Here is a 27,416-nt window from a genome sequence, read left to right as displayed (position 1 = left end):
CTCTCCCTGAAAAGGTGCTTTAAGAAAATCTTGACTTTTAAGAGTTCTTGATTTTGTGCTCAGATTGTTCATGCCTCAGTTTCCCTGAGACAGGTAACAGAGACAGCAGAATTGATGCTCCTGATCCACCTAAAGTCCAATGAAATACTGCACTGGCATTACCTGGATTACAAAAAACATGGTAAGGAGATTGTTAAAGCAAGCCTGTTGCTTGCTGACTGCGTGAGGGACTTCAAATTTGTATCATTCTCAGACTTTTTTGTGGTACAAGCTCAGATCAATTTTGTAGAGAGAATCGGAAGATTTGTTCCTGGTGGTGGGCAACAGGCAAAGATTAGCAGGCTGTCCAAGTGCTTTAACATCTCTCTTACGCAATGTTTGCAGGAGATTTGGATCCTTTGGTTTTCTGCTCTTTTTAGTAATGAGCCCGCCCTCCAGTAAATAAATCAGAAAGCCCCCACTGAGCCAGGCTCTAATGAGAGCTGGGGGGAGACGTGTGAAGCAGCTAACCCGAGGAGAAAGCAAGAGGGCTGATGTATGGATGTGTGTTGCGATGCTGAGTGCATATTCCAAGCCACATATTTTTAGCACTACCACACACTCGTGTACAGTTTTACAAACTTCCCAGAAAAATGGTGATTTCTCTGAGATAATGAAGGGGAGGTACAGAATAGGGCTGAGGGGAGGGAGGAGGGAACGGGCATTGATTTAAATCTGCCTGGCACACAGGCCAGCTCCACTTATCAGTGAGTCTAATAGGAATGTGAAGAGAATAGGCTTGACAGCTCATTAGAATGTGATCCCTCCTCCTTTTTTTTTTTCTTTTTTTTTTTTTTTTTCCCCTTTCTTCAAGTTGATGGAAACTCGTTCAGGAAAGAAGTACTTATTTGCTGAGGTAAAGCAAAAGCTGAGGAGGGTTTTGCCAGTTTTCAGCTGGGGAGAGGAGCAGCGAGAAAAATCAGGCGTTATCTACACTAAGAGGTACCTGAAATCTTGCCTAGTGTGAGGGGAGACGAGGATGGAAAAGACAAGTTTCTACATCCTGACAGCTGTTTGCGACATCGGGACTTGCTGCTCATCGTCTCGTTAAAGAAAAGTGAAGATAAACCCAACCAAAGAGGGAGAGAAACTAGTGTTGGGAAAACTTTTCCTGCTCCTAATGGACCTAGGTACATCCACAGTTTTTTATTTCTCCCTGTTTTAATTTATATGAAAAATTGCTCTTCTCCTTAGAAGGCTGAGCTGTGATGCTTTCAGCCTCGTCAGAAGAGCAGTGGCTGTAGCAACCTTGGGTTACAGCTCCGCAGCGTCTTGAAAGGAAAGGATGAGGACTTGTCACTGAGCAAAGGGAGGTATCCTTCAAGGGAGGATGGATGGACTGTATTCGAGCCTGCTTTGAACTGAGCACAACACTTTAAATGACAAGAAAGTGAAATCTGTTGAAGAGGAACAACCTAACAACCCCCCTAATGAGTTTGTGTTGTCAGCTCTGGCCTGAGCAACTGTTGCCCTGAGCAATTTGACTTCTCTGGGTTTCATAGTTGAGTGCATTTTAATCGAGTCTGAAGACTTATTGGGTGGGTGGGTGGGGGGGAATGACACTTCAAGGTGGGTGGCAGGACTTTCCAGAGCCCCTTGTATTTATGTAAGCTTCAAGAGGCTGAATGGACTTACCTCTTTCTTCGAGTGAATCCAGATTTTCAGACAAGTTTATCTGTACCATTTCAATGCCTCCTGCTTGAACGGAGATCTCTCCAGCCACCAGCACACCCAAGCATGCTGCTCGTTTGACATTGCATAGCCCAGAGGATCGTCTTTAATAGTTCTAACCTTTTTATTTTTTTATTTTATTTTTTTTTAGAGAGAAGTCTGTGGCTATTCCTATTATTGGTGGTGAAGGTTTTTGAGCTTGGAGAGTGCCCTCCTTGACTTGGCCACTCCCTCTTCAAAATGAAGGGGTGCACCTGGGTATTTGTGGCAACTTTACTTTGTCAGCAGTTTTGCCTCTTCAGAGTTATGGCAGCAAAGAAAGAGAGAAAGATGAAGAAAGAACCTAATCAGTATACAGAGCCCTTCAATGCTACGCTGTCGAATAGTGAAGAACTGCACGGGCATCCCAAGGTAGGTGGTTTTTCTGTTGTCAGTGCTTGGTGCAACTCATTTTTGGCAGTAAGGTGATGCTGGTTCCTTTTTTTCATTGATTGAAGCAGTCTTGCCAAAATATCTTTGATTTTCAAAAATGTTCTCTCTTTTTGCCTTTGCATGATTTATTTCCTAGCTTACTGAAGCAATGACTGGAATACAATTTCCAGTGATAATTTTAGAATATGCATGACTGAAGTTTCAGTCCCCTGTTAGCTGATTTGCTATAAAGGCATGAGTATTAAAAAAAAAAAAAAAGGGCTATCTCAGTGCAATAATGATACTGGAATATTAATACATCTTTTGCAAACAAACCTGCTCTCTGGAACATTGTATGAAAACTGGCTTAGGCAAATCCAACAGTTCAAACACCTGAGCATGTCTGAGCTTTCTCACCAGAGAGATTGGTGATTTAAAATTACAGATGAGAAAATATTTGGTCTATTCACATGATCTGTTTAAGATGATTTTGGCTCTTTCAGGAGAGGATTCGGGATGGGGCTAATCGTGCAGAAGTGACAAGTGTAAGGCTGTGTATGATAAATGAATGGCTGCAGCTGATGAATTGCTAGGCTTAGTGAGTGAGCCCTGAAGGGCAGGATCCTTGCAGCTATGTGTTTGGGGGAATCACCCTAGGCTGAAAGATGCAATTTCTAGTCAATCAGAGACCTCGGAATCTTTTACGGTCAAAATTTGCATAGAAAGCCAGGGAGTAGGAGAGGAGTTCAGGAAATTAAAAGCAGGTCCTGGGAGTAGGAGCAGGATGAAATGGGAGACTACAGCACTGAGAAAGGAGGGAGTGTCCCCTATCACACAGCCCTTTTCCACTCTCTCCCACTCGCACAAAAATGTCCCTTGTTCCAAGCGGAGGTGACCTCTAAAATACGACTTTGATCACATGCATTAGGGCTGGCAGTCACTATAGCAATAGAGGAACAACCTGTCAAAAATTGGGGCATGGCAGAGGGGGCACGTTAGAACAATTGGGCTGACATTCTAAATATCCTCTTCAGTGCTATTGTGAGAGTAATTGGTTAAGGTTGGGCAAGTCTGGGAAACAGTCCTCTGCATAAAAAAACTGGCTGCTGTGCTTAAAGTGATCATTAGGGGACTGCAAGCAGCATTTCTGCAGCTTATTTTTGTTTGTTGCAGGGCTTTGTCAGGACAGGTTGTATACACGCTAAATTCTTGAGGTGCTTATATTCAATCACTTTCTTTCACTTTCTCTAGAACTGCTTCGTCCTCCTTGTGCCAGATAGATAGCTGGGACCACTGCGTTTCAGCCTCTTTTGGAATTAATTTGTCTTGATGCGAAACGCATTGGACCACAATCAGAATATTTTCTGATTGCAAAAGCAAGCAGAAAGTGGTCCTGGTTTATTCGGAGATAGTCACACATCCGTTACTGCTAGAAGAAACGCAGCACCCATTCAGAGGCTAGTGGGCATTCATTAAAACAGACAGTGTTTGAAAGTTGCAGTTTCTGTGTTGAAATATTTTGCTTTAAAATATCCATGGCAAAGGCTTGGCTGCTGCAAGAGCTGGAGAGTTCAGTGGAGGCAGATTCTGCTTAATAAGGATGGGACCAAACCAAATCTTTGATGTAAATGCTCATGAACTCTGCTTGATACACGCTCCAGCATTTTGCAATCCGAACCTCTCTTCTTGGAATCTCTCTAAGGTTGAAGCCCAGGCTCCAGTTAAGCAATGCTTTTAAATGTTGTGGCTGACCGTGCTGTAATCTATACAGCACCTGCCCAAGCTAGGGGGTTCTTTTACATGCTTCATAAATGCAAATAAAGAATTGCCTCTATTTCTGTTGCTGTTCACAGCCAGACATCCCAGCCTGCGTTCACGAGGTACTGCAGGGCAAACAGGACCTGGATTTTTAGGGCTGGTCTCTGGGGTTATTCATGCTGAACAAACTGCGAGCTTTGTGTGCATGCCTCTGGACTAGACTCTCGAAATTGAAAACAGCGGGTCTTGGGATCACCCAAAGCTTTAAATGCTAAATTATAAAAATATAGTACTTCTGAAATCGGCATGGTTTTGCCTCACTATTGGAAGGCTCTATCCAACCACCGCACATGTTGCTGGTTGAGACAGTTTCTTACTGCTGAATTTCCATGGTACAGTTGTGAGATAAATTGTACCATGTACAGGTACCTTGGTGCAGCTAGGAATAAATATCCATTAGGTACAATGCCTAATTCTGTAATGCGATTAGATCACTAATGCTTCTGTTAAATCTCTGTTAATACCTTGGATTTATCAGGTTACTTTCAGGTTTTTTAAAAAGGATCCTCTTCTTTTCCCTTTGCTGTGCTGCCTCAAACCCATGTGTTAGTCAATGTCAAGGTAAAGTGACCAGCCCCTCATTTTGGGTTCACAACAACTGGCTGTTGACAGAAAACAGCTTAAATGCCCTTATAAATAAAGTACCAGCTGTGAAAGATGACTAGCCAGAAATTAGCGGTTCGTAAATCACCAGTAAATTCCTACCTTATGGTGAGCAGGGACTGACAGACTTTGAAGAGGCAATAGGGCTCTTCAGGTAGTTGGAGTGACGGTGAAATTCAACAGCAGTATGGAGAACTGCCTTATTTTTCTGCAGTTTTCAAATGCAGCATTTTTTTTTCCTCTGAAGTGTCTCCTTTCCTGTTAATTGGATGGCGAATAATAAAGTAACAGCAAAGCTTTCCTTGCCTAACCTGCTAAGCTAAAGAGAAGTTGGAAGCTCTGTGGCAGACGGATCTCTGAGCCTTGCTGAGCAGTTCTGCTTAGTAAAAAGATGCCCTGCGCAGGGATGTGGAACAACATCAGTATCTTATTTCATTTCTCTGCACTACATAACAGGAAAGATGGAATTTTTTTTGGCCTTGTACAGTAAAAAATTAAGGCTGTGTTTACCTTGGAAGTCTCTGTGGCCAGCTGGTAGATTTGTCAAAGCAGGAGCAGGGAATGAAATATTACATGAGCGCAGCGATTTTTACTCATCCTGTTAAAAAGGTAGGTTTGTTTTCCTCGAATGGACCAACACATTTTGGAACAGATTTATCTTGGGAATTGTTGTCAAATCGGAGCTGAGAAAGCTCCCCTTTAACAGCGACAGTGCACAACTTGTGATGAAACCTCTGCCTAAAAGAGGGAGAGAGATCTCAGTTCTGATAAACCTGATACGTCTAAGGAAAATATTAAAAGTATTTTTAAAAAATCTCCAGTTTTATCTTTGCTGTCAATGAGGTGTGCTTGCAAAGCACGTAAGTTTTTTTCTTGGAAACCAATGGACTAAGACCATGAGGGATGGATGCAAACGTTTTTTCTAATGTATCTTCTTAATTTGACAGGGAGCGGCTGGGTACCTGCAGCTGCCAGGTTTGTCTTCCCCTTTCCAGGCGTGGGTCTTGTGTTGCAAGAAGATGAGACATTAAATTAACATTTCAGCAGTAGTAGATCGTCCAGTGGGGCTATAAAGCTGACCCTGATCAGGAGTTACTGTTTGATTCCTATCCGGTGTGGTTTTGAAGTGATAGCTTGCAGGGTCACAGTGCTCTGTTGCATGCCCAAACTGCGTTAAATATTTTTTTTAAACTCTAGCTACCTTGTAGATAGGCTGAATAATGGCAGTACACGTGCTGATGCTTTCAGATGGAGAAAAAAACAATGTTTCCTTATTCTCAATAGTTCCTCTTCTTAGGAACTGACAAGTTGTACCCGACTGTAGCTAGGTTCTCGTTTCCAGAAATTAAATCTCTCTATGGAGCTAGCTCAGGTAAGGCTCAGCACAAAGTCATTTTTTTCTTGCTTGGTCTATTGTTCTCTTCTGTCTCATTAAATGTCCTCTGAGGACAGCCAGTGTTTTGTGAGCTGCCCAATTTCCATCTAAACTAACTGGCATGGGATTTTATCAGTAGCATTGAAAACTGTCTAGACAATTTTCACACTTGTGGCTTGTTAATATTAATGGCGCTGGGCTAGGCATTGCGGGATGGAGGCTAGTAAGTATTTGCTTTTTTTGGCATCCAGGTAGCATACTGACTGTGCGTGAGCAACCCTGCTAACTGGGGTGGCCATCTGGAATATCATTTATGGGGTGGAATACAGGGAAATCAGCTGTACCCTTCAGCCAGTGCAGTTTTCCATGCCTATAATATTCTCATAGACAAGTTGATGGAGTTCAGATTAGATAAGCGGACTGAAAACTGGCTGAGAAATGGGCCAGAAGGGTTCACAAGGATTTCATGGAATGGAATTGCAAAGTTCTGCACTTGTGGAGTGCAGTACACACCCGTATGCCTTGGGGTCCAGCTGGCTGGAAAGCAACTCTGCAGAAAAGTACCTGGTGGTCCTGCTGGACAACAAGGTGATCATGAACCAGCAACATGCATCTTCAGCAAAACAGGTCAACAGCATCCTGGGCTTCATTAGGAAGAGCATTGCCAGCAGATTAAGGAAGGTGGATGTGTCCCTCCAAGGGGAAACCTAAACACTGGGAAGACGACATCTAGAGTAACAGTTGTGGTCCTGGACGTGCTAAAGCGGTGGCAGCAAAGGGCTGTGAAGATGGTGAAAGGATTGGAGCATCCATTGTATGAGGAGAGGCTCAGAGAGCTGGGAATATTCCTCCTGGAGAAGAGGAGGCTCAAAGGGATCTTATCAATGTGCTATCTACCTAAGTAGGAGGGAATAAAAAAGATGGAGCCAGAGCTCAGTGAAAGAAAAAAAGGCAAAAGGAAATTCCACTTAAATATAGGTGGGGGAAAAAAAAGACATTTTACTGTGAGGGTGATCAAACACTGGAAAAAGCCACAGAGAGAGGCTGTGAAGTCTCCAGCCTTGGAGATGTGCAAAACCTGATTGCACCTTATCCTGAATAACCTGCTGTGGTTCACCTGCTTGGACCCTGGGGACTCAAAAAGGCAGCCTGTAGATGTCCCTGCTAACTTCAGCTGTTCTGTGCACTCCTTGCAGGGGTGGTTCAGTTAAGTGTCAGAAAAGCATGATCCTAATTTGGGGAAAAAAAACCTTATTGACTCAGCTGTCCTAATGAAATTTCAGCGATGATTTGAGGTCAATGGGATTTCAATGGAATTTCTGCAAGAAATTATGTAATGCTTTTAGTTTCGTTACCCGCTACGTAGGTAAAGGGTCCTTGAAATATTATTTCCTCTGGAAAGCACCACTCTGAGGCACTCCAAAGCACAGGAGAAGAATTCTCAACCCTCTGTACAGGTTCCTTTTACAATCTGGTCTTTTCTTGGCAGTCTCCCAGTAAGGTAGTACCTTGGAATGAAGTCCGCTGTCTTGAAATCTGATAAGACCTTGGTTTTCAGGCAGAAAACAAATGATCTTGAGGCTCGTTCTCATTTATGGCTGCTTAGAAAGTGAATTATTCAAGTATGTTGCTTATGATGTGAGAAGAAAAGAAAGTTGAGGGTGAGCAGTTCTATTAAACTGTTCCAGTTCCTTGCTATCTTAGAAGCTTTTTTTATTTTTTATTTTTCTAGAGGCAAATTTAATGAGTTTACTTTCAATACTTTTAAAGTTTTCTCAGGAAAGTAATTCCAAGCAGGTGCTGAGGTTCTCCATCCCCAGGTGGGCCTGTTAGCTCTGTTCAGCTGAGGACGGGAGCTGAAAACTGCCTCTAAGACTGATGGAAGGAAGGTTGGAACTCGAGTGCTAACACCAGAGCTTTTGTCTTTTGGATCAGAGACACGACTTCTGGAGTTGCAGAAGGCTGAAATGATTCTTCTGTCTCTGTCAGATATCTCGGGCTAGGTGTGCCGGGCTTATTAATCTTTCTGAATTATTTCTTTGCGGCCTTTTGCTTCCAGCTGAGAACAGCAGCTGGTTCAATGACGTTGCTCAGATTGCATTCCTCTGCAGCGAGATTTCAGTCACAGCCTGAAGTGTGTGGCTACATGTGTAATGGAGAGCATTTGTGGGCCTGACAAGCGTTAAAGCCCTGTGAGAGCACGGGACAGACTAGGCTGTGACCTGTCTGTAGGAAGAGATGTTTCCTTTCAAGGTACATCAAACACCATCCTTCCCAGCACCTCTGTGGTCCAGGTAAAATAACACTGGATTTGTACATCCCTCATGGAAATAATGCAGAATTTGGTCTTGTTTCTCTTAGCTGTTTGTGATATTTTTAAGGTTCATTATTGGCATATAGAGTCCTACATCAAATGTGTTTTCATGTGCTAGATGCATCGTGCTATGCCCGTTCTGTCGGTGCTCTGAGGGCAGCTTGTGTTTAAACAGAGGGGAAGAGCGTTTTGTGATAGCCATTGAGACAAATGAAGAACAATTTTTCAGTGACCAAACATAGTGGGAATTTAGATAGGAATTCCAGTTGGGATTTGGCTCCGATACCAATCCTAACACTTCAGCTCTAGGGAAAATTCTTGAGAGATCTGTAAAAACCACAAGTGGTCAGGACCTTGGTTTTACATCTCATTAATAACCAAGAGTGTGCATAACCATGAGTTATTAGCAGCTGACATGGGATTTTTTCATGCTTAAAAAAGTGATCTGTCACTTTTTAACCAGTTCCAAATAAAATACACTACTGAAGCAAATCACTTGCTGCTAATTTCATAATGAAGCTGGCAATACTCTTGCTGGTGTAAATCAGGCATAACAACATAAAGAGATTTATGGATTAAGATAATTGAAATGCTGAGTCAGGTCCACTTTGTGTCTGGCAACTGCTTAATTATTAAGTAAAGAATTTCTAAATGTAATTCCATCACAGATAAACAACTACATTGACAGTTCTTTGAGAAAACTTTCAGAGCAGCAACTTCATGTGAAGACAGGACCAGAATGGTTAGCTGTATGTCCTTGGAGGTGCATCTCTCACTGCTGATGGAAAGGATGCTGTCCTCTGACAAAAGTGTAAACTTTCCTTGCTTTCTTTCCATCTTTTTCCACTCTGGAAAAGGGTTAGGTGTACTCGAGAACACTTCGAAATGCTTTTTGGATGTACAGACTTGCTCAGTCTTGCTCGTTCTCCAACCTCTGAGACTACATTAGTCCATTTTGCTTTGGTTTTTAGCAGAAATGCAGACTGGATCCCAGTATCCTTGAATTTTGGGAAAGTTCAGATACAGTTCAGAAATTTCTCAGGATCCGAACTCTGCTACTTGACTGTAGATCTCTCCTAGTAGTTTCTTCCATGCTGGCTGAATCTTAGCCAGAGGCTGTGTGTGTTTCTGGGCAGTGCACGCTGTTCTGGGAGTTAAAGCCAGAAAGAACCACAGGTTCTGCTTGTGTACAGCAGCCTAAATTACAGCTCAGCTCATCTTTTATCATGAGACAGGGAGGAGAGAGGAGGTGAAGCTCACGTTGGTGTCATATGCTGGTTCCAAAGTGCTAGGTGCTGTTGTGTTCGGATTCCAAAGCAACGTTAAGAGACCTGATTGAAAGTTCATTAAAAATTGCTGGCAGGGCTTCTGTTGTTCTTGGAGGCACCGTTTCGAGCGGTAAGGACTGAGCCTGATTCCAGTGTAGTTAACATGAGAATTCCTCCTGACTCCTGCAAGTTAGCTTTGCTCTGTAAACAGCACCCCAGGAGGGACAAGTCCCCTTTGCTGGGATTCCAAGGCTGTTCTCAGTCCTGACTGATACCTGAGTTGGCTGCAAGGTCTCTCTGGCTGCTGGAGGCTGCCGCTGCCAAGAAAAATAGAGGCTTGCATGCTTATTGCTGGGATTGCTCATGCATGCCATAGTAATTAAATAATAATACCACAAGGATGGAACATTCATTTTAACTGTCAATCATCCTTGCGCTGGAGAAATTGGGGAGTGCCATGGCTGTCTTCTAGAGGGATTTGTAATTTAAGCAGGCCACTGGAGAGGTGTTGTTTTTTTGTTTGTTTTTTCTTTTTTTTTTCTTCTTTTTTTTAAACTTCAGGAGTCTTTCTTTCTCATTTATTTTTTCTGGGATGTGTCATCTGGCTTTCTTTTTCTCCCTGACAAGATGTCTGCTCTGGGCTGTTTCTTCACAGCTGGAACCCCAGAAGGGCTGAGGACATCTGTTTGTCTTCACAATTAATGGTCAGACTCTGCCCATGACTGCTGGCTTCTGTTCCCAGCTGGCATGTTTCCCCATTTGCTCTGGACAGGGGGTTTCTGCCTGTCTTGCAGCCTGGTGGGATATTTGAATAGCCTTGCATCCATCGGCAGCAAATGCTGCGTCCTGGTTCCTAAGACATGGATCTTGCTTTGTTCTGGAGATTGTACTTCTGAGTTCCTGCCACACGAGCTAGCTCTTCTTGGAGAACAAACTGATTTTATTTTCCTTTTCTCTGCGACCCAGCTGTTGTTTTGCTGGCTCCTGTTAGAGCACTGGGAGAATACTCCGTCCTTGGGTGTTTCCATTAACAAGTTACTTCCTTCTCTTTTGTGAAATGCACAGCAGCTTTTTGCCACAGACCTGGCAGTCCCAGTCACTGGGGGGGGCAAAATGCATCTGCTTCCTTTGGGCAAACAGCACAGGTAGGCTTTTACCTGCTTATATATTTATGAGCTTTTTAAACTTGAGTGCTCATAAACCCAGTCCCCTGTAGGTGTGAATTCACCTGTTTGGTGATGCTGCACACGTGTGCTTTCAGATGCTGTGAGGAAGAAAAAATTGGTAACATCTATCAGAAACCTGTAGATTTCTGTGAACCTCTGGTAAATATAAATCATCTTAGTCATAGAAATAATTCGTAGCTACTGTGCTGTTCTAAGGATATTTCAAGGTTTGTGAATGCTTGTCTTGAGGTTTGCATCTTGGGAAAGATGGAGAGGTTTGAATCAAAGGACTTCTCAGCCCATCTTTGCTCAACTGCAGATTTTTTCAAAGCATAAGGAGGAAATCAATCTGTGATAAAATAATCATGTTTTAGAGAGGTGTGACTAACTTTAGAATAACTGGGATTTTCCATGGTGCTCCATTTCCGTTAATTTCCAATGGGCTTTTGGAAAGTTACTGGAACACTGAAAAGTCCAGTGTGCTGTAAGTAAACATGACAGATAATTTAGCTAAAACAACTTTATGGAATGCCTTGACAAAACATGATCAGCACCTGATTATAAATGTGGTTATAAACATAAAAAGTCTGTTGAAGATTAATGTGGGTACAGAAATAATGAACTAGATTGGTGTCAGTGATTTGTTGTGCCCTTGTTTGAGATGAACATTAAATTTGAGCACGTTGGGGAGTGTTTAACCATAACTCTGATTTCAGTCAAATGTGTGATCAATACAGCAAAATGATTTGGGTTACCCTCGCTTTGGCTTAGCAAACAAATGCCAACTATTCTTGTTGGCAGCCATCTATTTGTAGGGTGGATAACTGGACTTCCCACACGGAGCAATTCAATAGGAATAGATATCTCTGTGAGTCACATCTGAGCAGTAAATCACCCGAGATTATCTGAATAGAGAAGACAGAGTTGGGTTCCTAGAGTTTCTGAGATGTTTAACTAACACCCCTGCTCAGCTCACAATTCGTCTGTGGCTCCTGTGGAGCTGTTCACACTCTGCTGCTTTGTAAATGATCTGGTGACCCAAGCTGTTTGGAATAAATAGTTGTGATCACATCAGCTCTGAATCCACGGACAAGTGCCTTGTACTATGCTCATGTGCCTGGCTGTGTGCCAGAGAGAGCTTTCCAGGCTCTGCATCAGCTCAGGAGCACCAACGTTCCTCATGAGCTCCAGCTGGAGCTCCAGCAGGCTTCTGAGGTTTCATTTCATATTTATTCTGCATAGATTTTTCATAGCAGATCACACGGACCGGGCTCTCTTCAAAATGGACTTGCCCTGGTATTTCTAGCCAAAATTTGCAATCCTCTGTCCAATTCGTGTTGCTTTTGAGGAGAGGTCACTGTTACTGTTAGGGCCACTGAGTGTAGAGCTGTGGCAGAAGTGTGTCTGCTGCTGTGAGATTAGCAGGAGCTTAATACCCAGGGGCAAACAAACACTTTGGGATCTGAAGAGTACGCTCTTGACTGATTTTCCTTCTATCCTTTTTCCACACCCATCTTGTTTTCTTCCTCCTGAACGGTGATAGATCAATAGCGATTGATTTAAACTTGTGGTCTAGAAATCATTTCACGTTGTTATTCAACCCACCACTGCCTTGTGTTGCTTTCCTGCTGGAAAGTTACAATTTTCTTCTCTGTCTTTTTCATTAATGGGTATGAAAACCTAAGCATGATTCATGAAACTTTGTGAGGACTTGTGCTTTTATCCTCACTGTGATGGACATCTCAGAGGCTGATATGCCGACAGCCTGGAACCCCGTAGTCAATGGTTAATTGGTCTTGACAAGAACTTGGCAGGTATTGGTAAGCAATGATTTCTGGTGCCTTTTTAATTTAGAGTTCATTCCAAGCCCAAAGGGAAAACAACAGGTAGAGCTGTTTGATTATTTACTCCTGGTCCTGTATGAGAGCTGAGTACTGGGAACTAGGGAGCCCAGTAGTAAGCAGACCCAAATTCCTAACAACAGAGCCTCTTTTCTGTCTAAACTTTATTCAGAAGGGATCCAGAACTGGGCACTGTCATGTCTAACTTCTCTAAATGATTTCTGTGATTCTGATACAATTTCAGACCATAGGAAGGGGCGAGATAGATAAATTTGCAAATTCACATCTACTTTGTTGTCAGACGTGGGTTTTATTTTTATTGTGAAATGTTTTTTATTTATTGTGAAATGTTTTTTTTTTTTTTTTCCTGTGTGCACATTTGTCATTCTACCAGCCTTTGATTTGAAAGCTACGGAGCACTTCAAGGTTTCCTGTACATTTTAATCTCCCTTTATCTCTCAATAGATCCAACTGATAAATATCAGATGCCAGCGGTGAACAATCTCTGGCATATGTGCAAGTTTTCTGTGGCACGTATTAGGACTGGCAGAGTGCTGAGTCTTGGTAGTTTGAGAAAGGTCCTCAAGGCACGCTGGCTCCCAGCTCTTGGCTTTCTGATCCCTTCAGTAAAGGGAGCTGGGACACCTGCAGGAGGTCACGTATTAAGTTATGAGAAAGGATTTTGATTTTTTTTTTTTTTTTTTTTTTGTGACGCTCCTGTAAATGAGCATGGATCCAAAGTGTTATGGATTTGGATAATATCTGATTGAATTGCTTGCTACAGAAGTGGGATAAAATGGAATTTTACAGTGGACCCTAAGCCTTCAATGTCCTCCCAGATGCAGTGTGTTTGGATCAAGGATTTGGTTCAGGTAGCAGATGGCTGGTCTGGAAACTTTCTATTCTCTGAATTCACATAGTGGCCAAAGAGATGCAACGTCATCAGTGTTTGCTCTTGTTTCTCTTCAGATCCTAGAATCTCCAGACCCGCGAATCACAGATCCACGGCGGACCTGGATCTCCTTTGTTCACCGCCCGGATGATGGCAACACCTCTAAAAGGAGATGCAAAGGGAAAGACAAGAAATTAGTAGGTTATTTCTAGATTGACATCAACTAACAACTGTGCACCTTGGCTTCCCTTCCCACTCTGTTACACAAGGTGTTTTGTATGTTCCAGCTTTTGCTTTCCTAACCCGGAGTGTTGTGTTTTCAGTTGTTTGTGTTAAATTTTCCAAAGTATTTTGGAGAAGCTTGGGACAATAAGCGTATATGCTTAAGATAAGTGTCTGTGAATTCCATTGTCAGCACTCATTTTTGTTTATACCAACTGTTTCTTGGGCTGAGACTTACTTGTTGTTTTTTCTGCTCAGTAGAAAGAAAATTAACATTTTTCTTCTACAACTAGATGAAGCGCAAGCAGCTTAAAGGACGCATTAATCAAGGCATGGAAAAATCATTTATTGCAAATCAGTGAATTGATCACCTGCTGGGTGATCGTGTGTGCACTTTTCATCTGCTGCTTAGAAAATACAGAATGTTTTTTATGACTTCCTTTTACTTCTCAGTAGCCGACAGCCTGCTTCCATGCAGGTTTGCTGCAGTTTGGTTGATGAAGCAGGAGCTCCCAGAGAACAATAAAATTTAAACAGCATTGATAACACCATTTCATGTTCCTGCTACCAGCTTAAAGCTCTAATGTGTGTGGCTAACCTTTCCAGGTGTTTTGAATTAACCATTTCATTTTTTTTTCAGAGCTCTGCTGTCACACCAAACATGCATGTGATCATTATGTCTGAGCAATATATGTTCATGTAAAACGTGGTCAGATGGCTGTTTGAGTTAGCAGAATAAGAAGCAGCTTAAGTTACTTTGCTGCTTCTTTATCTTCTTTTATCAAACACAGTCTTGTGCCTGCTGTGCTTCGCACTGTTTATATGTGCTTGAAGAACCAGTTAGTGTTTACCTGAGCAAAGTTTATCCTCCCTCATAAATACATGAGTAAATTCCCAGTGCTGGAATTCTCTGCTGGCTCGAGAGCCGGTTTAAGATTTACTGCATCAGGCTTGGAGTTGAACTGATATCAGAGGGGGTTGCTCACGTGGCTGGCAGCCTTGTAGAGCTGGCTCGTGGCTGGGAGAATTTTCAGTCTGCCAGTGCAATTGCCTGGTTCTAATTCTCGTGTTTTTCTTTGGTTACTTCCTTAGCGTGGCCTTGTTGGGCCCCCAGGACCTCCTGGCCCTCAGGGACCTCCAGGAGCACCTGGTGCTGAAGTCACCCGGGAAGTCCTTCTGCAGGAGTTTAAGGAGATATTAAAAGGTAAGGAATGTGAGAGCTTTGAGCTTCTGTGATCAATTCCTTCCAGTAAGCACCATGGCAAATAAGAAACTGGCTTTACAATGTTTACCCTAACACATTTCCCTACCTGATAATCAGAAGTTTGAAGAAGTGTTTCCTTCGTACTGGTTAGTTCAAGTTGAAGAATTGCGTATAGAGAAGTCTAATCATACAGCTGATGGCTTCATAAACCAAGTGCTTAAACTAAGCCTTTTTTCTTCTATTTTTTGTCCTCAGAAGCCATCGAGCGCCGGGCATCCCTTGCTATTTCAGCCCATCCTAGCCAGCTGCCTCCACTCCTGCTCTCCTTGGAGGAAGTTTCACCCCACAGACGTGTGGAGGAGGCGTTCCATTGCAAGCTAAAAGGACAAGTCGTCGTAGATAAGAAGACCCTGGTGGAACTTCAGAACTTCCAGTCGGTGAGAAGGGATTAGAGACTGAACCTGTGCAGCTCCACAACAGCCACAGTGCGTGGATCAGCTGTAGTTCCCCCAGTCTGCAAAGCTGCTAGGTGGCTCTGTAGCTAAAGGTGTTTCCTGAAGGGGAAGGCTGATCCCAGAAGCTCATCTCAGGACTGGATACTGTGAATATTGCACTACCTTTTTATGTAATTGACATAAATTGGACCTTATTCAGTGATTTCAGTCCTAAAGCTCAGCTGCAGTAGGATGGACAGTTAGCTATGAGTTGTCTTCTTCCTTGCCAGAGGAAAAGAGGCAGACTTTCTTTCTGTCTTGCATCCCAGCTGAGTCTCATGACAGTTCTTACTGAAGTTCTAACAGGTCTGTGCAAGAGAGGGCTGTCTCACAGGTCTAAACAGCCAATTTCTATTTCAGTTAATGAGAAAGACCTGTCCACATTTGACATTCATCTGAAGGATGTATTCCTTTTTTTTCAGTGCAAGCCCTGTTTTATTCCAGAGTAGTCTTTGGATGTAGAAAAATGTCAGAAGGAGGCAGCAATCATCGATTATAGATCTGTAAGCCCAAGGGCGATCATTTGTTAGATGAGTCAGTCTTGATGCTAAAATTCTTTAGATATTGTCTTATAGAAGACAATAAATGTTACCTATATAATTTTATTATAGTCATATTTAAATTACAAGCACGCTGTCGTGGGATGCTGTAAGTCATTATAAGCAAGCTCTTGAATTTGATGATGTTAAACCTTCTGCTAGTCATTTTTGAACCAGTTGCAAACAGGACCTGAACGTGAAATATAAATGCTAGTCAAAGTAATAGCTAAAAACTGTCTGTGCAGTAAGGTGTTGAGCTTTCATCCCATCTACACGAAGTCCCATCTCTTCAGAATCCTGTCCAGCAGATCTTTTTCTATGGAGTACTTTTGCTGCTAGGACTTCACAGCTGCAGGACCAGAGGCAGTGGGTATGTTCTGGATAAGGGTGCTTTCCTGGATCTTTCCCAGATACACTTGTGGAAGCCTGGTTTGACAGCACTGTGGGTGCTGGCACAGAGGCAAGATCGTACTTGAAGTGTAGGCAGGGCTAGAGAGATCTGCTGCCTCATTAATTAGGAGGGAAAATGTGAATAAAGACATCTCAGCAATCAGCGCGTAGGCTGATGCTTCCCATGCTTTGTTATCGTATGCCTAGCTTGTTTCTAATTGCTTCTGGCCCTGAAGCTGATGTGGGAGGGCTGGCAGGCCTCTGGATGCCAGCCTTTCATTTCAGCTTTGGGACAAGAAGTGTCTGGTTTTAGCTTGTGTTCTGATATAGGGGAATTTAACAGGGAGGGAGACGGTGGTTGCTCCTGCAAAGATGAAAACATTGTCTTTAGACAGTCTAAGGGGGGGAGAGAATTCCCCTCCCTCCACCCTGTCAGTTTAATGGTGCGAAGAAGCCAGCGGTTTGATACTTCCCAGTGAGATGATAGGGAATGAATATCATTCCTGGCTTTGGAACTTATCCAAAACATTTTGAGATACATGGAAAGGAACGTGGGCTCAGAAAGGGCCTGGTACTCCTTTGTCATTTGAATGCGGTGTCTCCGTCACTCTGACCTTGAGTATTCAGAGAGCATGAAATGGTTTTCTCATCTTCCCATGCTAAATTTCCTCCACGAGTGTTCATCCCCTCTCTTCTTTGTCTTTGGATGTCCTTGGTATTTGGAATTAAACATGCAGTACTCCCTCTATCACACCTCTGTTTCCTGTATCTCAGGCTTTGTAGTTTCTGACAAATCACCTCCTTTTCATAGAAAGAAAATGGCAAGAACTGAAGTAACTATAGCCTCTGACAGCCCATGGAAGTGGGATTAATGTGGGGCCCAGGAATATCACTAGAGATGGATCATTCAAGGTTAAGGTGGCCCACATGTGTTCATTCTGGAAGATCTCAGGAGGAGTCCTGGTGTCTCTAGTGCCCTGAGATCAAGTTAAATGTCTGCCTTTAGTAGCTGAACTTCATTACTGCTTTGGGAGATCCCACATGCATTATTGTTGCTGTGCAGGCTTGGGTTTTCCATTATTTAATAACAGATAAGTCAGTGCATTGCTTTCCACAGTCTTTATCACCGAAGAGCTAAGCTGGCAGTTCACATCTCAGTTCTCTGCACATGGTTCCTACTTTCCACCAGGAAGGAAGCTGTGGAGTGGATGGGGGAGGCATGGGGATAAAAGACGGACTGAGGAAGAGAAGGTGATCTTGGTTTGTAGAAAATGGACAGCGACTTGTTTGCTTTAAGTCTGATTATTGAAATAACTGGTGTACAAGTAGTTTCTCAGATGTAAATCCCTGCAGTGTTGGAAGCAGCTGGGTGAGCATGCTGCTGTGAGACAGTAAGTGCAACAGGGAACTCTAATTGGCATGAGGTTTAATGGAATATTTTTGCCCAGAGAAACCTCTCCCTTCTCAGAACCAACCCTCTGCATTGTCTATTTCTATGAGCAAAAGAATAACAAAGCCACAGAAGGCATGAAGAAACAGGAATGCTTTATCAGTGATAATTTACTGGTGCCTAAAATTGCCTTCCATGCCCATCCAGTGGTTTTGGAATTAGGTTGCTGATTCTGCTAATAGCTGTAACAAGAAAGGAATGAATTAACAATGCAGAACAGTTTTGCACATACGAGGCTTGGATCTGCACTTCCAGTGATGTAAATTAAAAATAGCATTACTGAAAGCGATTGCACAGTGATGGCATAAGAGTGGAATCAATCTCATTCCACAGTCTTTGCTGCTAGGTTAGCTGTTAGATCCTCTCTCACACAGAAGAAACTTAGTTCATTTTTGTGTTTATGTGTATCTGTTCACAGGCACACATCAGTGCACACTGATAAATGTAGATACGTTTGTAAAACATTTCCAGTTAGGTTCTGTGGAATTTAAGTCTAGGTCTGGATCTTGGTAAACAGGGACTGGGAATTACCCTGTGAGCCTTGCTTGGGATTTTGCTGGTTAGTCGTTTCCTTCTACCATGCAGTAACTCGACACAGGCACCACCTGACCCAAACATTTGCAGCCTTTTACTTTCTTTCAGAGAGAAAGCAGCTAAGCAGTTCTTTTTCTTTTCATTATTTTTTTTTTTTATTTTTATTTTTTTTAAGTATAATAGCACCTGTAGCAACATCACTATGAGTTCCAGCTCTTCCTTTCAGACCCCTCTCTCTATTTAGCATTGGAAAGTACTCAAATTTTGGCTTATTGAGTTCTGTTGAGATCGCCCTGTTAGGCACTCGTGCATGTATTAGGGATACAGCAGAGCGTGTGTCTCACAAAGGCGGGTTTGAACTGCTTTTCTGTCCCTCAGAACCAATGCAGGACAAATCTCTCAGAACAGCATCCATGGGAATGCATTTACACTGCACAGAATGCCCTTGCGGTGGAAGCAGAGTCTGACTAATGTGCTTTCTTGGCCCATTGAAGCCACTCTTGCTTCCCCCCAGCTCTAGCCAAATTCATATCAGACAGGCCAAAACTAACAATAAACATTTCTTGCAGAGTTTATTTTAGTCTAAGTCAGATAATCTGCTGTGAGTTTGACTTAAGACTGCTCCGTTGCCATAAGGAGAATCTGCATGCTGTTTCCCTATTTTTTTTTGCCTAATCGGTGGAATCCAAGGCTGGAAGAGAATGAAACTAAATATGGAATCTGTAAGGATATGAACAGTTGTTCTTTCATAGTATCAGAGCTGTCTGACTCCTACCTGAAGTGGCTGGAGAGCCATGATTATTTCCTCTGTACCTGTACTTGGGGACTTGCTCAATGTCTGCTCTTATTTTACAGCCTCTGGCCAAAGGAGCTTTTCTCCGGGGGACAGGATTAAATCTGTCAACGGGACGTTTCACAGCACCCGTGTCTGGGATCTACCAGTTCTCAGCCAACATCCATATTGGTGAGTGCTGTCCACAGAAGCCTTCCCTGTACTGCTTGAGAAATGCAGGAGGGAGTCCTGGAGAACTCAGTCTCTGGTGGGTCTTGTTTGATTTGAAGCACGTGCAATGGCAGCCCTTTGCAGTGAGCTCTCCCTTTGGTACATCATGACCCAAAACCCCGATCTTGGGCAATTTCACAGCAGGCTGCTCCATGCAAACCAAACCAGTCAACGCTCCTTAGGGAGGGTGAGCTTAGGCACCAAATATATTTATGTGCAGAGTGTGTGGCTTCCAAAAAAGACATTGGAAAAAATAAGTGTGATGATATAGAACTGAATCAAGACATTTTTGACTCTAGCTTGTCACCAATACAATTGTTTGTTTAATCATTTGGTGATGAAGCACCTAGAAGGGTGCTTTCCTAGGAAGCCACAATATTACTGGAATCTCTTTCGACCCAAACACTAGGAAGTGATTTTCTGCTGTGTTCCAAAAGTGTTTATCTTTGTTTCTCTGCCTTCCCCAGACCATAGTGAGTTAAAGAGTAAAGTCCAGCTCCGAGCCAGAGATAATGTCCGAGTGTTGATCTGCATCGAATCTCTCTGCCACCGATACACGTGAGTTACTGCAATGCTGTCTGGGCAATTATTTTTCTCAGATGGGCTGATGTTGCAACCAGTTGTGGAAATCAGGTTTACCAACAGTGAATTTTATACCAAAAATGCTTGTAGAACTTTTCTGAAGAGATGGATTCCTTGTAGCCCTTAGGCTTTGTGTGTTGTCTTTTTTTTCTCCTGTTTTTTAACGTTTCAGTGGATGGTGTCAGGTACTTTAAAAAGCAGAATAAATATTACATATGTTGAGAGAATTGTGAACGGAGCGGGCTGAAACTGGATGTAGCTAAAGGTGCTGAGTGCTCAGCTATCATCATAAACACACAGAGTGAGAGAAACGCTTTAATTTTGTGCCGGAGGTTGTTAGCTCAGTTTTACAATTTCACCTGCCTCCCGAATGGAATGCACACCATCTCGCTAACGCTGTCACGGGAGTGTTGGGGTGATGAGAAAAAGGAGTAGGTGGAAAATAGAGGGGAAAAGTTCCTGAGGCAGAAAGAGCAGTGCTTGCCTAAAGGTCTCTCATACCTTCTTGAAGCCTCTAGCTGCCTCGTGGAGCTTGCTCAGATGACCAAGATTAATTTTCCTCTGCTGGGATTCATTAGTTAAACCTCTGCTAAACAAGTCTTTTGTTGAGGCCATGGCAACATTGAGTGCTGCTCCTCATGCAAAGGGCCATGCCATAAGCATGCTGTTGGCTGCTGTTTGCTGGCTTTGTCATCCTTTCAGCTGTAGCACCTACATGGTGCCCTGTGTCTCAGAAGGCCAGGTTGCTGAGGATGATGAGCTTGGAGGAAGGCAGCTGGTGAACCCCTGGGCTGGGCTGAAATGCACCCAGCAGAGGGCAGTGCTGCTTGGGTAGTGGTCACTGCCTGGATCTGTGGCTGGATCTTTGTCACTGGAGGAAAATTTGCCTCTACAGGGCTTGCAGATCTGCCCTGCCTGCAGCTCCTCCAGTGCAGCTGTAGCAACAGCCTTGCAATAGCACCACTGAAATACATCCATAAAATGACTCCACAGGTGCAGCTTAAAACCCACAAAACCATAAATTTGCTGCAGGGCTGGCTACTTCAGCCCTCACCTTCCCCGTTCCATGACTCAGAGCGCTGCAAATAGGACTGACCTCTCCACAGGCATTTCAATTTAGAGGCTTTACTGGGGGATGAATTTGACACGAAGCCTCATACAATAAATACCAGCTCTCTTAGGTTTCTTTGGCCTGTGGAAAAGACTCGACTGGCGTCAGAGTAGCCATTAGTAGCTAGGGTAACAAGGAGCTGCGTGCCCATTGACCTGATGGGAAGTCAAGGAGCTTGTTGACTGGAGCACCTGGCACCTATTCAGCCTTGTAGACTGTTTTATAACAGTCTTTTATGATTGCAGCACTTAGCTGAGGCAGTGACAGACCGGTTGCAGTCTTGCACTTGTGAGGAGTCCTTTAGATCTTGTTAAGAATGGACATGGGCCTGATCTTGACATCTGGAATGTCTGTTGGCACCGAGTGATTTGGGGAGACTCCAGGCTTTTATTCTCCGGGGTGGAACAGGTAGGAACAATAGGGCAGAATGTTACTGCCCTTTTTGCCCGTAGCTCTCACAAATCTTCACTTACAAAATCATAGAGAAAATCTAAATTCCATTTTCAAGTGTCACAAATGCTCCTGATTTCTCTGTGGTTTTAGAGTTAGAACAAGCAAAGTGAGGTAACTGAAAGTAATGACCTGAATACAGGTAAAATTTGATTCTCATTCTTTAGCCGTCTGTGGGGAATGTGCTAATGGAAAAGGCTCTCCTTATATGTTCATCCAAAAATTATTTTTAGAATAATTCTTAGCCATATCTAACTACTTACAAATATAAATCTGATTTACAGAGCCTATGAGGCTGTTGCATCTTGGCTTGGAACTTGTTTGTTTCAAAGCACTGCTGTTTTAGAGCCTGGAACACTTAGGAAATCATTGTCACTCTGTGCCCTTTCAAGAGGGAAAGACAGATAAATCATTCTGAAAAATAAACGAAGGTGCCAGTGGTGAGTTTTAATGATTCCACAAATTCCCAACTGATTTAATTAAGGCATCTGAGAAAGAACAAAGTGTGTTTTTTTGTCTGTAAGGCTCACTTCTGTTTGCAAGGACAGTGTCCCTCTGTGTCTCTTTCTCCCCTCTGTTGTCCATTCAGTCAACCAGTAACATTACTTAAGAATGGATGTCAGCCTCTGATTGCAACATGACTTTAGTCTTGTTTACTTGTTCTGGTAAATGCAGGCACGAGAATTACCTAACAGGAAGCTTCTGTGTGGATCGTGGAAGCTACCGGGACTTTCACATTGCAGGTCTTTTAGTTGAAAGCTCCTAGCAAGGTCTTCGGGTACCATCTGGGATGTGTGAACAACCTCTTTGTCACATACAGCCTAGGCAGGTTTATTGGGATGTTTTTGGGATTAACTTGCCACGTGAAGAATTTATAGCTACATTCTCCAAAGAGCAACAACAATAAAAACTTTTTTTTTTTTCTTAGTCAGAACTGACCCAGCTGTTAATGGTTTAGATAAAGCTCTCTGAAGTCTGACTCAGTTTTCATCAGTTGCCCAGGCTTGCGATTTACTGTCAGTTGTCCTGCAAAGCTGTCCTGAGCTGGACAGCAGTGGGAATAAAGCGGGACCAGCACCAGCTCTATGGGAGACATCTCTCCCTCCTACGGTGGGTGAGATGTGACTGGTCTGTGGGATGGAAGGAGGATGGGTGGAGGGATGGGAACCTGTCTGGACAGACACTCTGCTGGCACAGGCTGAGCTGCTACCCGTACTTGTGGAATTTCCTGGGGATGTCTACGTACACAGTCATTCATTTTAGGGAGCTGAAAGAGCCCTGAGGGCTTTCGGCTGAGAGAGATGGAAACTGAGAGGCACGGAGACAGTTGGAGTAGAAGAGATTAATGGTGGGAAGTTCCCACCCAAGTGAGGCTTTTGGCAGGATATGACACACAGACTGAGCTCTTCAATCAAGGTGGTGCCAAGTGGCTTGCTCTCTCAGGGCCAAATTGCCCCTACTTTTTGTGCACATTATTTCCTTGCAAGGGGGCTGGAAACAGCACGTTTGCACTTGCTAGGTTTCGTCACCACCCCTTCATGGAAAAAAAGGGAGGGAGGGGGGTTGGTTTGCTTGGAAAAACAACTGGATCTGCTAGCACTGGCTAGGCAGATTTGGGAAAAGCCAGCCAGGCATGGAGCTCTGAGCTTTCATATTGCTTTGGAACTGAGCTTACATAGGTGGTTCTGATTGATGCTGTCTCAGGCAACTCCTTCCACCCAGAGTCCTGTAAGGAGTAGCTCTCCAGAAACTGGGGATGCCACTGAGTGGCTGTCCTATGTGTTACTGCTGCAAGGAATAAGATGGGAACAACATTATGAGATTAGAAAAGAACCATGATGAAGGGGTGATCTGGAGCTCTCCCTCAAACTTAAATTGAATCAGTTATATTTTTGGCTTGTGTGTGATCCCTGATCTAAATGGCTTCCCAAAAATAGCTTTCAGCTGTAGAGTATGTTTTTTTTTCTTGCAAAGGCTGTCTGCATATATTGTTGTGGTGAAGTAGGCCTTGAAAATGAGCTGTTGTATATAGCTAGCTCTTTGCAGAATAACAAGAGTATAAACTGTTGTGGTGGTCGACAGGCTGTGGGATAACTGGCATGTAGATGGGTCTAAAGGACACGTTCAGCTTCTGTTCCAGGGTGAGAGTTAGAGACCACAGGGTCTTGAAAGAGACCCCATTGAGAGGAGGTGGCTCCCTCTTTCTGCCTGCAGCTGAATTTTGCATCCACAACCCTGTGTACTCTGTGGGTCTTCCTTAAGTTACTGCAGTGAGGACGAGGTTCTGCTGTTCTTCTTCCAAGGCTGATTTCTGCTAGAACCAAGGCCACCAGTTTAGTACAGATGGACACTGGCACACCAGGTCCTATTTCTCAGGAGGCCGTGAGACCGTTGCTGTTCCACATACAACTGTGTTGTAACTGCCTCAGGTGCTTAACCTGTTTATTTTTCTTTTGCTGCTGTTTAGGTCTTTGGAAGTCATTGCTGGTTTGGAAAGTAACAGCAAAATCTTCACGGTCTACGTGCATGGCTTACTGCAGCTGCAGGTAAGTCTTTGCAGACTGGGAGGCACAGTTACAGTTTGCTGGGCACGATGTGGAGTTATTCACTGGCAAGGCTGAATTCTCACCAGGAGGTGGGAAAGCTATTAACCTTCTTTTTAAGGTTAATGAAGTTATAGTCACCCCAGGTATGTCGTTTAGAGAATCTTTGACAGGAACAGGAGCAAAGAACAGATGCTGTGCATTCTGATCTTAAGCCACGGAGGTAGCCTTCTCTCTGAGAAATGTCTTAATGAAAACAAGTGTTTTTCTTTCTTAAATCTCCTCCTGTATGTCAAGATGGCAGTTGTATTTCCCATTTTGTAGAAGGGAACCTGAAGTGCAGATGGCCACATGTCTGTGATCACTGAAGAAGACACTGGTGCAGTAAGGATCTAGTTAAGTAACGAGCCTAAAACAGTTTTCCTGCAGCAGGTTTCTTCCAAGTCAAAACCTTAGTGCTGCAGTGAAGATGTTGGGCCAGATCCTGTTCCCATGAGCCACAGAAAACAGCAGGAAACTTCTAGGCTTAGTTCATGGCACCGAAATGCTTTTCTCCTTTTACACTGGGACGAAATGTCAGATTTTCCTTCTTACTCTCTCTGCAGGCTGGCCAGTACACCTCCATATTTGTGGACAACAGTGCTGGAGCTCCCATCACCATTCAGAATGGATCAGATTTCATGGGCATGCTAATGGGCGCATAACATCGTCTGCAGCACTGGGTCAGGGAAGGATACAAACGAGAGCCTTGCAGTATATATTTGACTGAAGAAACCTTTACTTAGACTCTTGAAGACTGCTTCATGTAACTGTTGGCAACTTTAAACGAGCAAAGAGCCTTTCCTTTTGCAGATACTTCAGCTTGCTTTCAGAGGCTACTGCTTTTCAAGGTCCACAGCAGTTCATTCATCATAAAAAAATACACTTTTATAATTCAGAAACAAACTGTAATATTTAATTTGTGCTTCACCAGACGCTCACTGAACAATACACTGAGATATGGCATTTGTTACATTATAAATTTATTTCACTCAATAACACTTGTAATCAGCACGTCTTTGGGATTGATTGAGGGGTGTTTAAGTTGGTAAATGAAGGATTGAGGGGGAAGCAAAATAGTGACTATATTCAGCGTGCTGTGGAGGAAGGAGACAAGAATTTGTCAACAAAACTGTTTTTCATCCAGTTGTAAATGGTATAGGCCCTCTAATGTCCAAGCTTAGATATATTTGACAAGTAGCAAGTTGAATTCTCAATGCCTGCTCCAGAGATGGGAATCCAAAGTCTGAACTGTTTAATTGTGGTTCTCTCTACCTAGGTATTTTTTTGATGTTACTGATGAAGCCAAATACCTCGCTGCCTGCGCAGTTTTGTTTTTAAGAAAAAGTGAGGCCGATGGCACCAGTTCTAGCGTGAACTCCCTCAGTCATGTTCTTATGTTTTAGTAAGATATATATTTGGCTTTGGACTGCATCACATACGCAGCATCTTCTCAGATGCCATATATTCATTTTCAAATGTATCAGATGCATTACGACAGTTGTCCAAAGGCTGGCACAGACAGCGAGGACAGCAGCCTCGAATCAGATATGTCACCTGCTTGGTGCTTTTTTGACTGTAAAATAAAAGAAAACACAGGTAAAATAAAGAAAACACAGGACAAGGTTTACTTCCATCAGATGGCATGGGTAAAATGGAGTCTGAGTTCTGCTTGTTTGTTGGAAGTGTTGTCAAAGACTCTCCAAAACTGCAGGCAGTGAGTATGTTCTGGATTTTCACAAATCTGTTTGCAAATGTAAGCATGTGAGATTGAGCCCCCAAAGCTGCTTTGAAAATAGCCCCAGGCTATAAACTCATTTTAACAAAGTGAATGGGTGTTGTCATTTCAGTGGGTTAGCATGTTAACCTAAAAAATTGTGATTTAAAAAAAAACACTATTCATTTAATGTACCTCTATAGCTTTCCCCTTCAACAGAGTCAACAGAGACTCGGCCCTTTTATTGGTGCAACTTAACTGAGGAAATGTTTGTAGAGCAGCATCATAAATAATGTTAGCAAGGCCCCAAATGGAGTCCAGATACTGATTTTTGAGCACTTGCAGTGAAAGGAAGATACCAGTTGTATAACATTGCAGTTTATGATCAATTTCAACATCTTCATGCAATGAAAACAAAGACTGCTGGGGACAGAAAGTATGAACAAATGTCATCTGTTGCTGGGTCTGTTGTTCAGGCTGATCAATATATGATGTTTCTACAAGCTCCAGGAACACTGCTGTTGAGGTTGGTAGCAAAGATGTCTTATTTCAAGAGCTGTGGGAAAATCTGCCTTAACATAGATACGTCTGAGGCTCTTTATCTCCATTCTAAATACCTAAAGATTGATCTTAAAAGGAGGACTAAATGGTATTTTTCATTCACTAAGAATGTATTAAAATACCTAATGGAAGAGTAAGGAGAGAGTATGTGGAACAATCCATAAGTGCTGATTCAGATATACACAGATAAATTCCTCTTTCTAGCCAATAAAACACAATTGTTCTAACTGGACATGTGAATCAGATACTAACTCTTGCTGTACAATACATGCGAGCAATTCCTGTGGATTTATTTTTTTTTAGTACCCTGTTGTGTACTGGTTATTTCCCTGGCATAGGGGAATCCACAGCTACTGAAAGACAGCAAATTGCCACAGTAGTGATTTTTGGAGCTGCACAAAGTGTATAACCCACATGCATATCGCTGAACCATATCAACAAAGACGGGTTGTTTGCACTGGGTTTTGATGGAGTAGGCGTAGTCAGGGCAAATGGCCTATATCCCAGCATGTATTACTATCCTGTACTTCCTACGGCGTGAATATTTGTAATAAATCGGGCTGTTACTTGCATGACTTGCAGCGACATAATCACCAAGTGTTGTGACGTTCAATGTATGTTGTTATACCTATGGGTTTTTTTTTGAGCAAAGTCTCACTGTTCTTGGTAAATCAGAGTTAAAATATTTATTTTGTTGTAGAACTAAAAAATGTTTATCAGAACTCGTTTTGGGATTTGTGACTCTTCTTTTTCCCTGTTTGTTGTGTTCTACTCCTGTGAATTGTTCTGCCTTTATGTATGTATGGAGTGCTTTCCTGGCAGGTGGTTCCCCAGTGTGCCAGAAGCTAAGTGTGTAGTCACAGTGCCCTGAGGAACACACTGACTAAGCAGTGACGGCTTAAATCCCCCCTGGCAGAAGGAGTAATTTGCTTGTGGTCACTGTCAGGGACAGAAGCAAACCTCCAGCTCTGGTCTCTCTTCATGTTCTCCTCCAGCTCTGGTCTCAATCCATGTTCTGCAAGTCACGTTGCTTTTTTTCATTTATCCATTAGCAACTGTTTGGGTCAGACTCAGTTTCATTTGTAGCCTAGGGGAAAAGACGAATCAGCAGAGGGAAACTGCCACTTGAGTTTTTCCTAAATCCACTGCCACCTTTGTATGTGAGAGCTGTGAAGAGTC

The 27,416-nt window shown here is 43.1% G+C and overlaps 1 protein-coding gene across 2 annotated transcripts; it reads left to right on the top strand.

Moving 5' to 3' along the window:
• The first annotated feature begins 743 nt into the window (after window positions 1-743).
• On the top strand, window positions 744-26,959 carry C1QTNF12 (C1q and TNF related 12). Of its 2 annotated transcripts, none has more exons than XM_038166707.2 (9): window positions 744-1,169; window positions 1,862-2,121; window positions 13,476-13,595; window positions 14,713-14,824; window positions 15,080-15,261; window positions 19,087-19,195; window positions 19,702-19,792; window positions 23,845-23,923; window positions 24,526-26,959. In XM_038166707.2, exons 2-9 carry the CDS (start codon window positions 1,951-1,953, stop codon window positions 24,622-24,624), a joined length of 963 nt encoding a protein of 320 aa, XP_038022635.2. In that variant the 5' UTR covers window positions 744-1,169; window positions 1,862-1,950; the 3' UTR covers window positions 24,625-26,959. The 2 variants fall into 2 exon arrangements, with proteins under 2 accessions (XP_038022635.2, XP_071882989.1); XM_072026888.1 differs by lacking the exon at window positions 744-1,169 and adding an exon at window positions 1,211-1,540.
• Window positions 26,960-27,416: the final 457 nt, after the last annotated feature.

This window comes from Anas platyrhynchos, chromosome 22 (assembly GCF_047663525.1).
Source record: "Anas platyrhynchos isolate ZD024472 breed Pekin duck chromosome 22, IASCAAS_PekinDuck_T2T, whole genome shotgun sequence".
NCBI classification, from domain to species: domain Eukaryota; kingdom Metazoa; phylum Chordata; class Aves; order Anseriformes; family Anatidae; genus Anas; species Anas platyrhynchos.
Note: the sequence above shows the minus strand (reverse complement) of the source record. Positions and strands in the feature narration are given on the sequence as shown.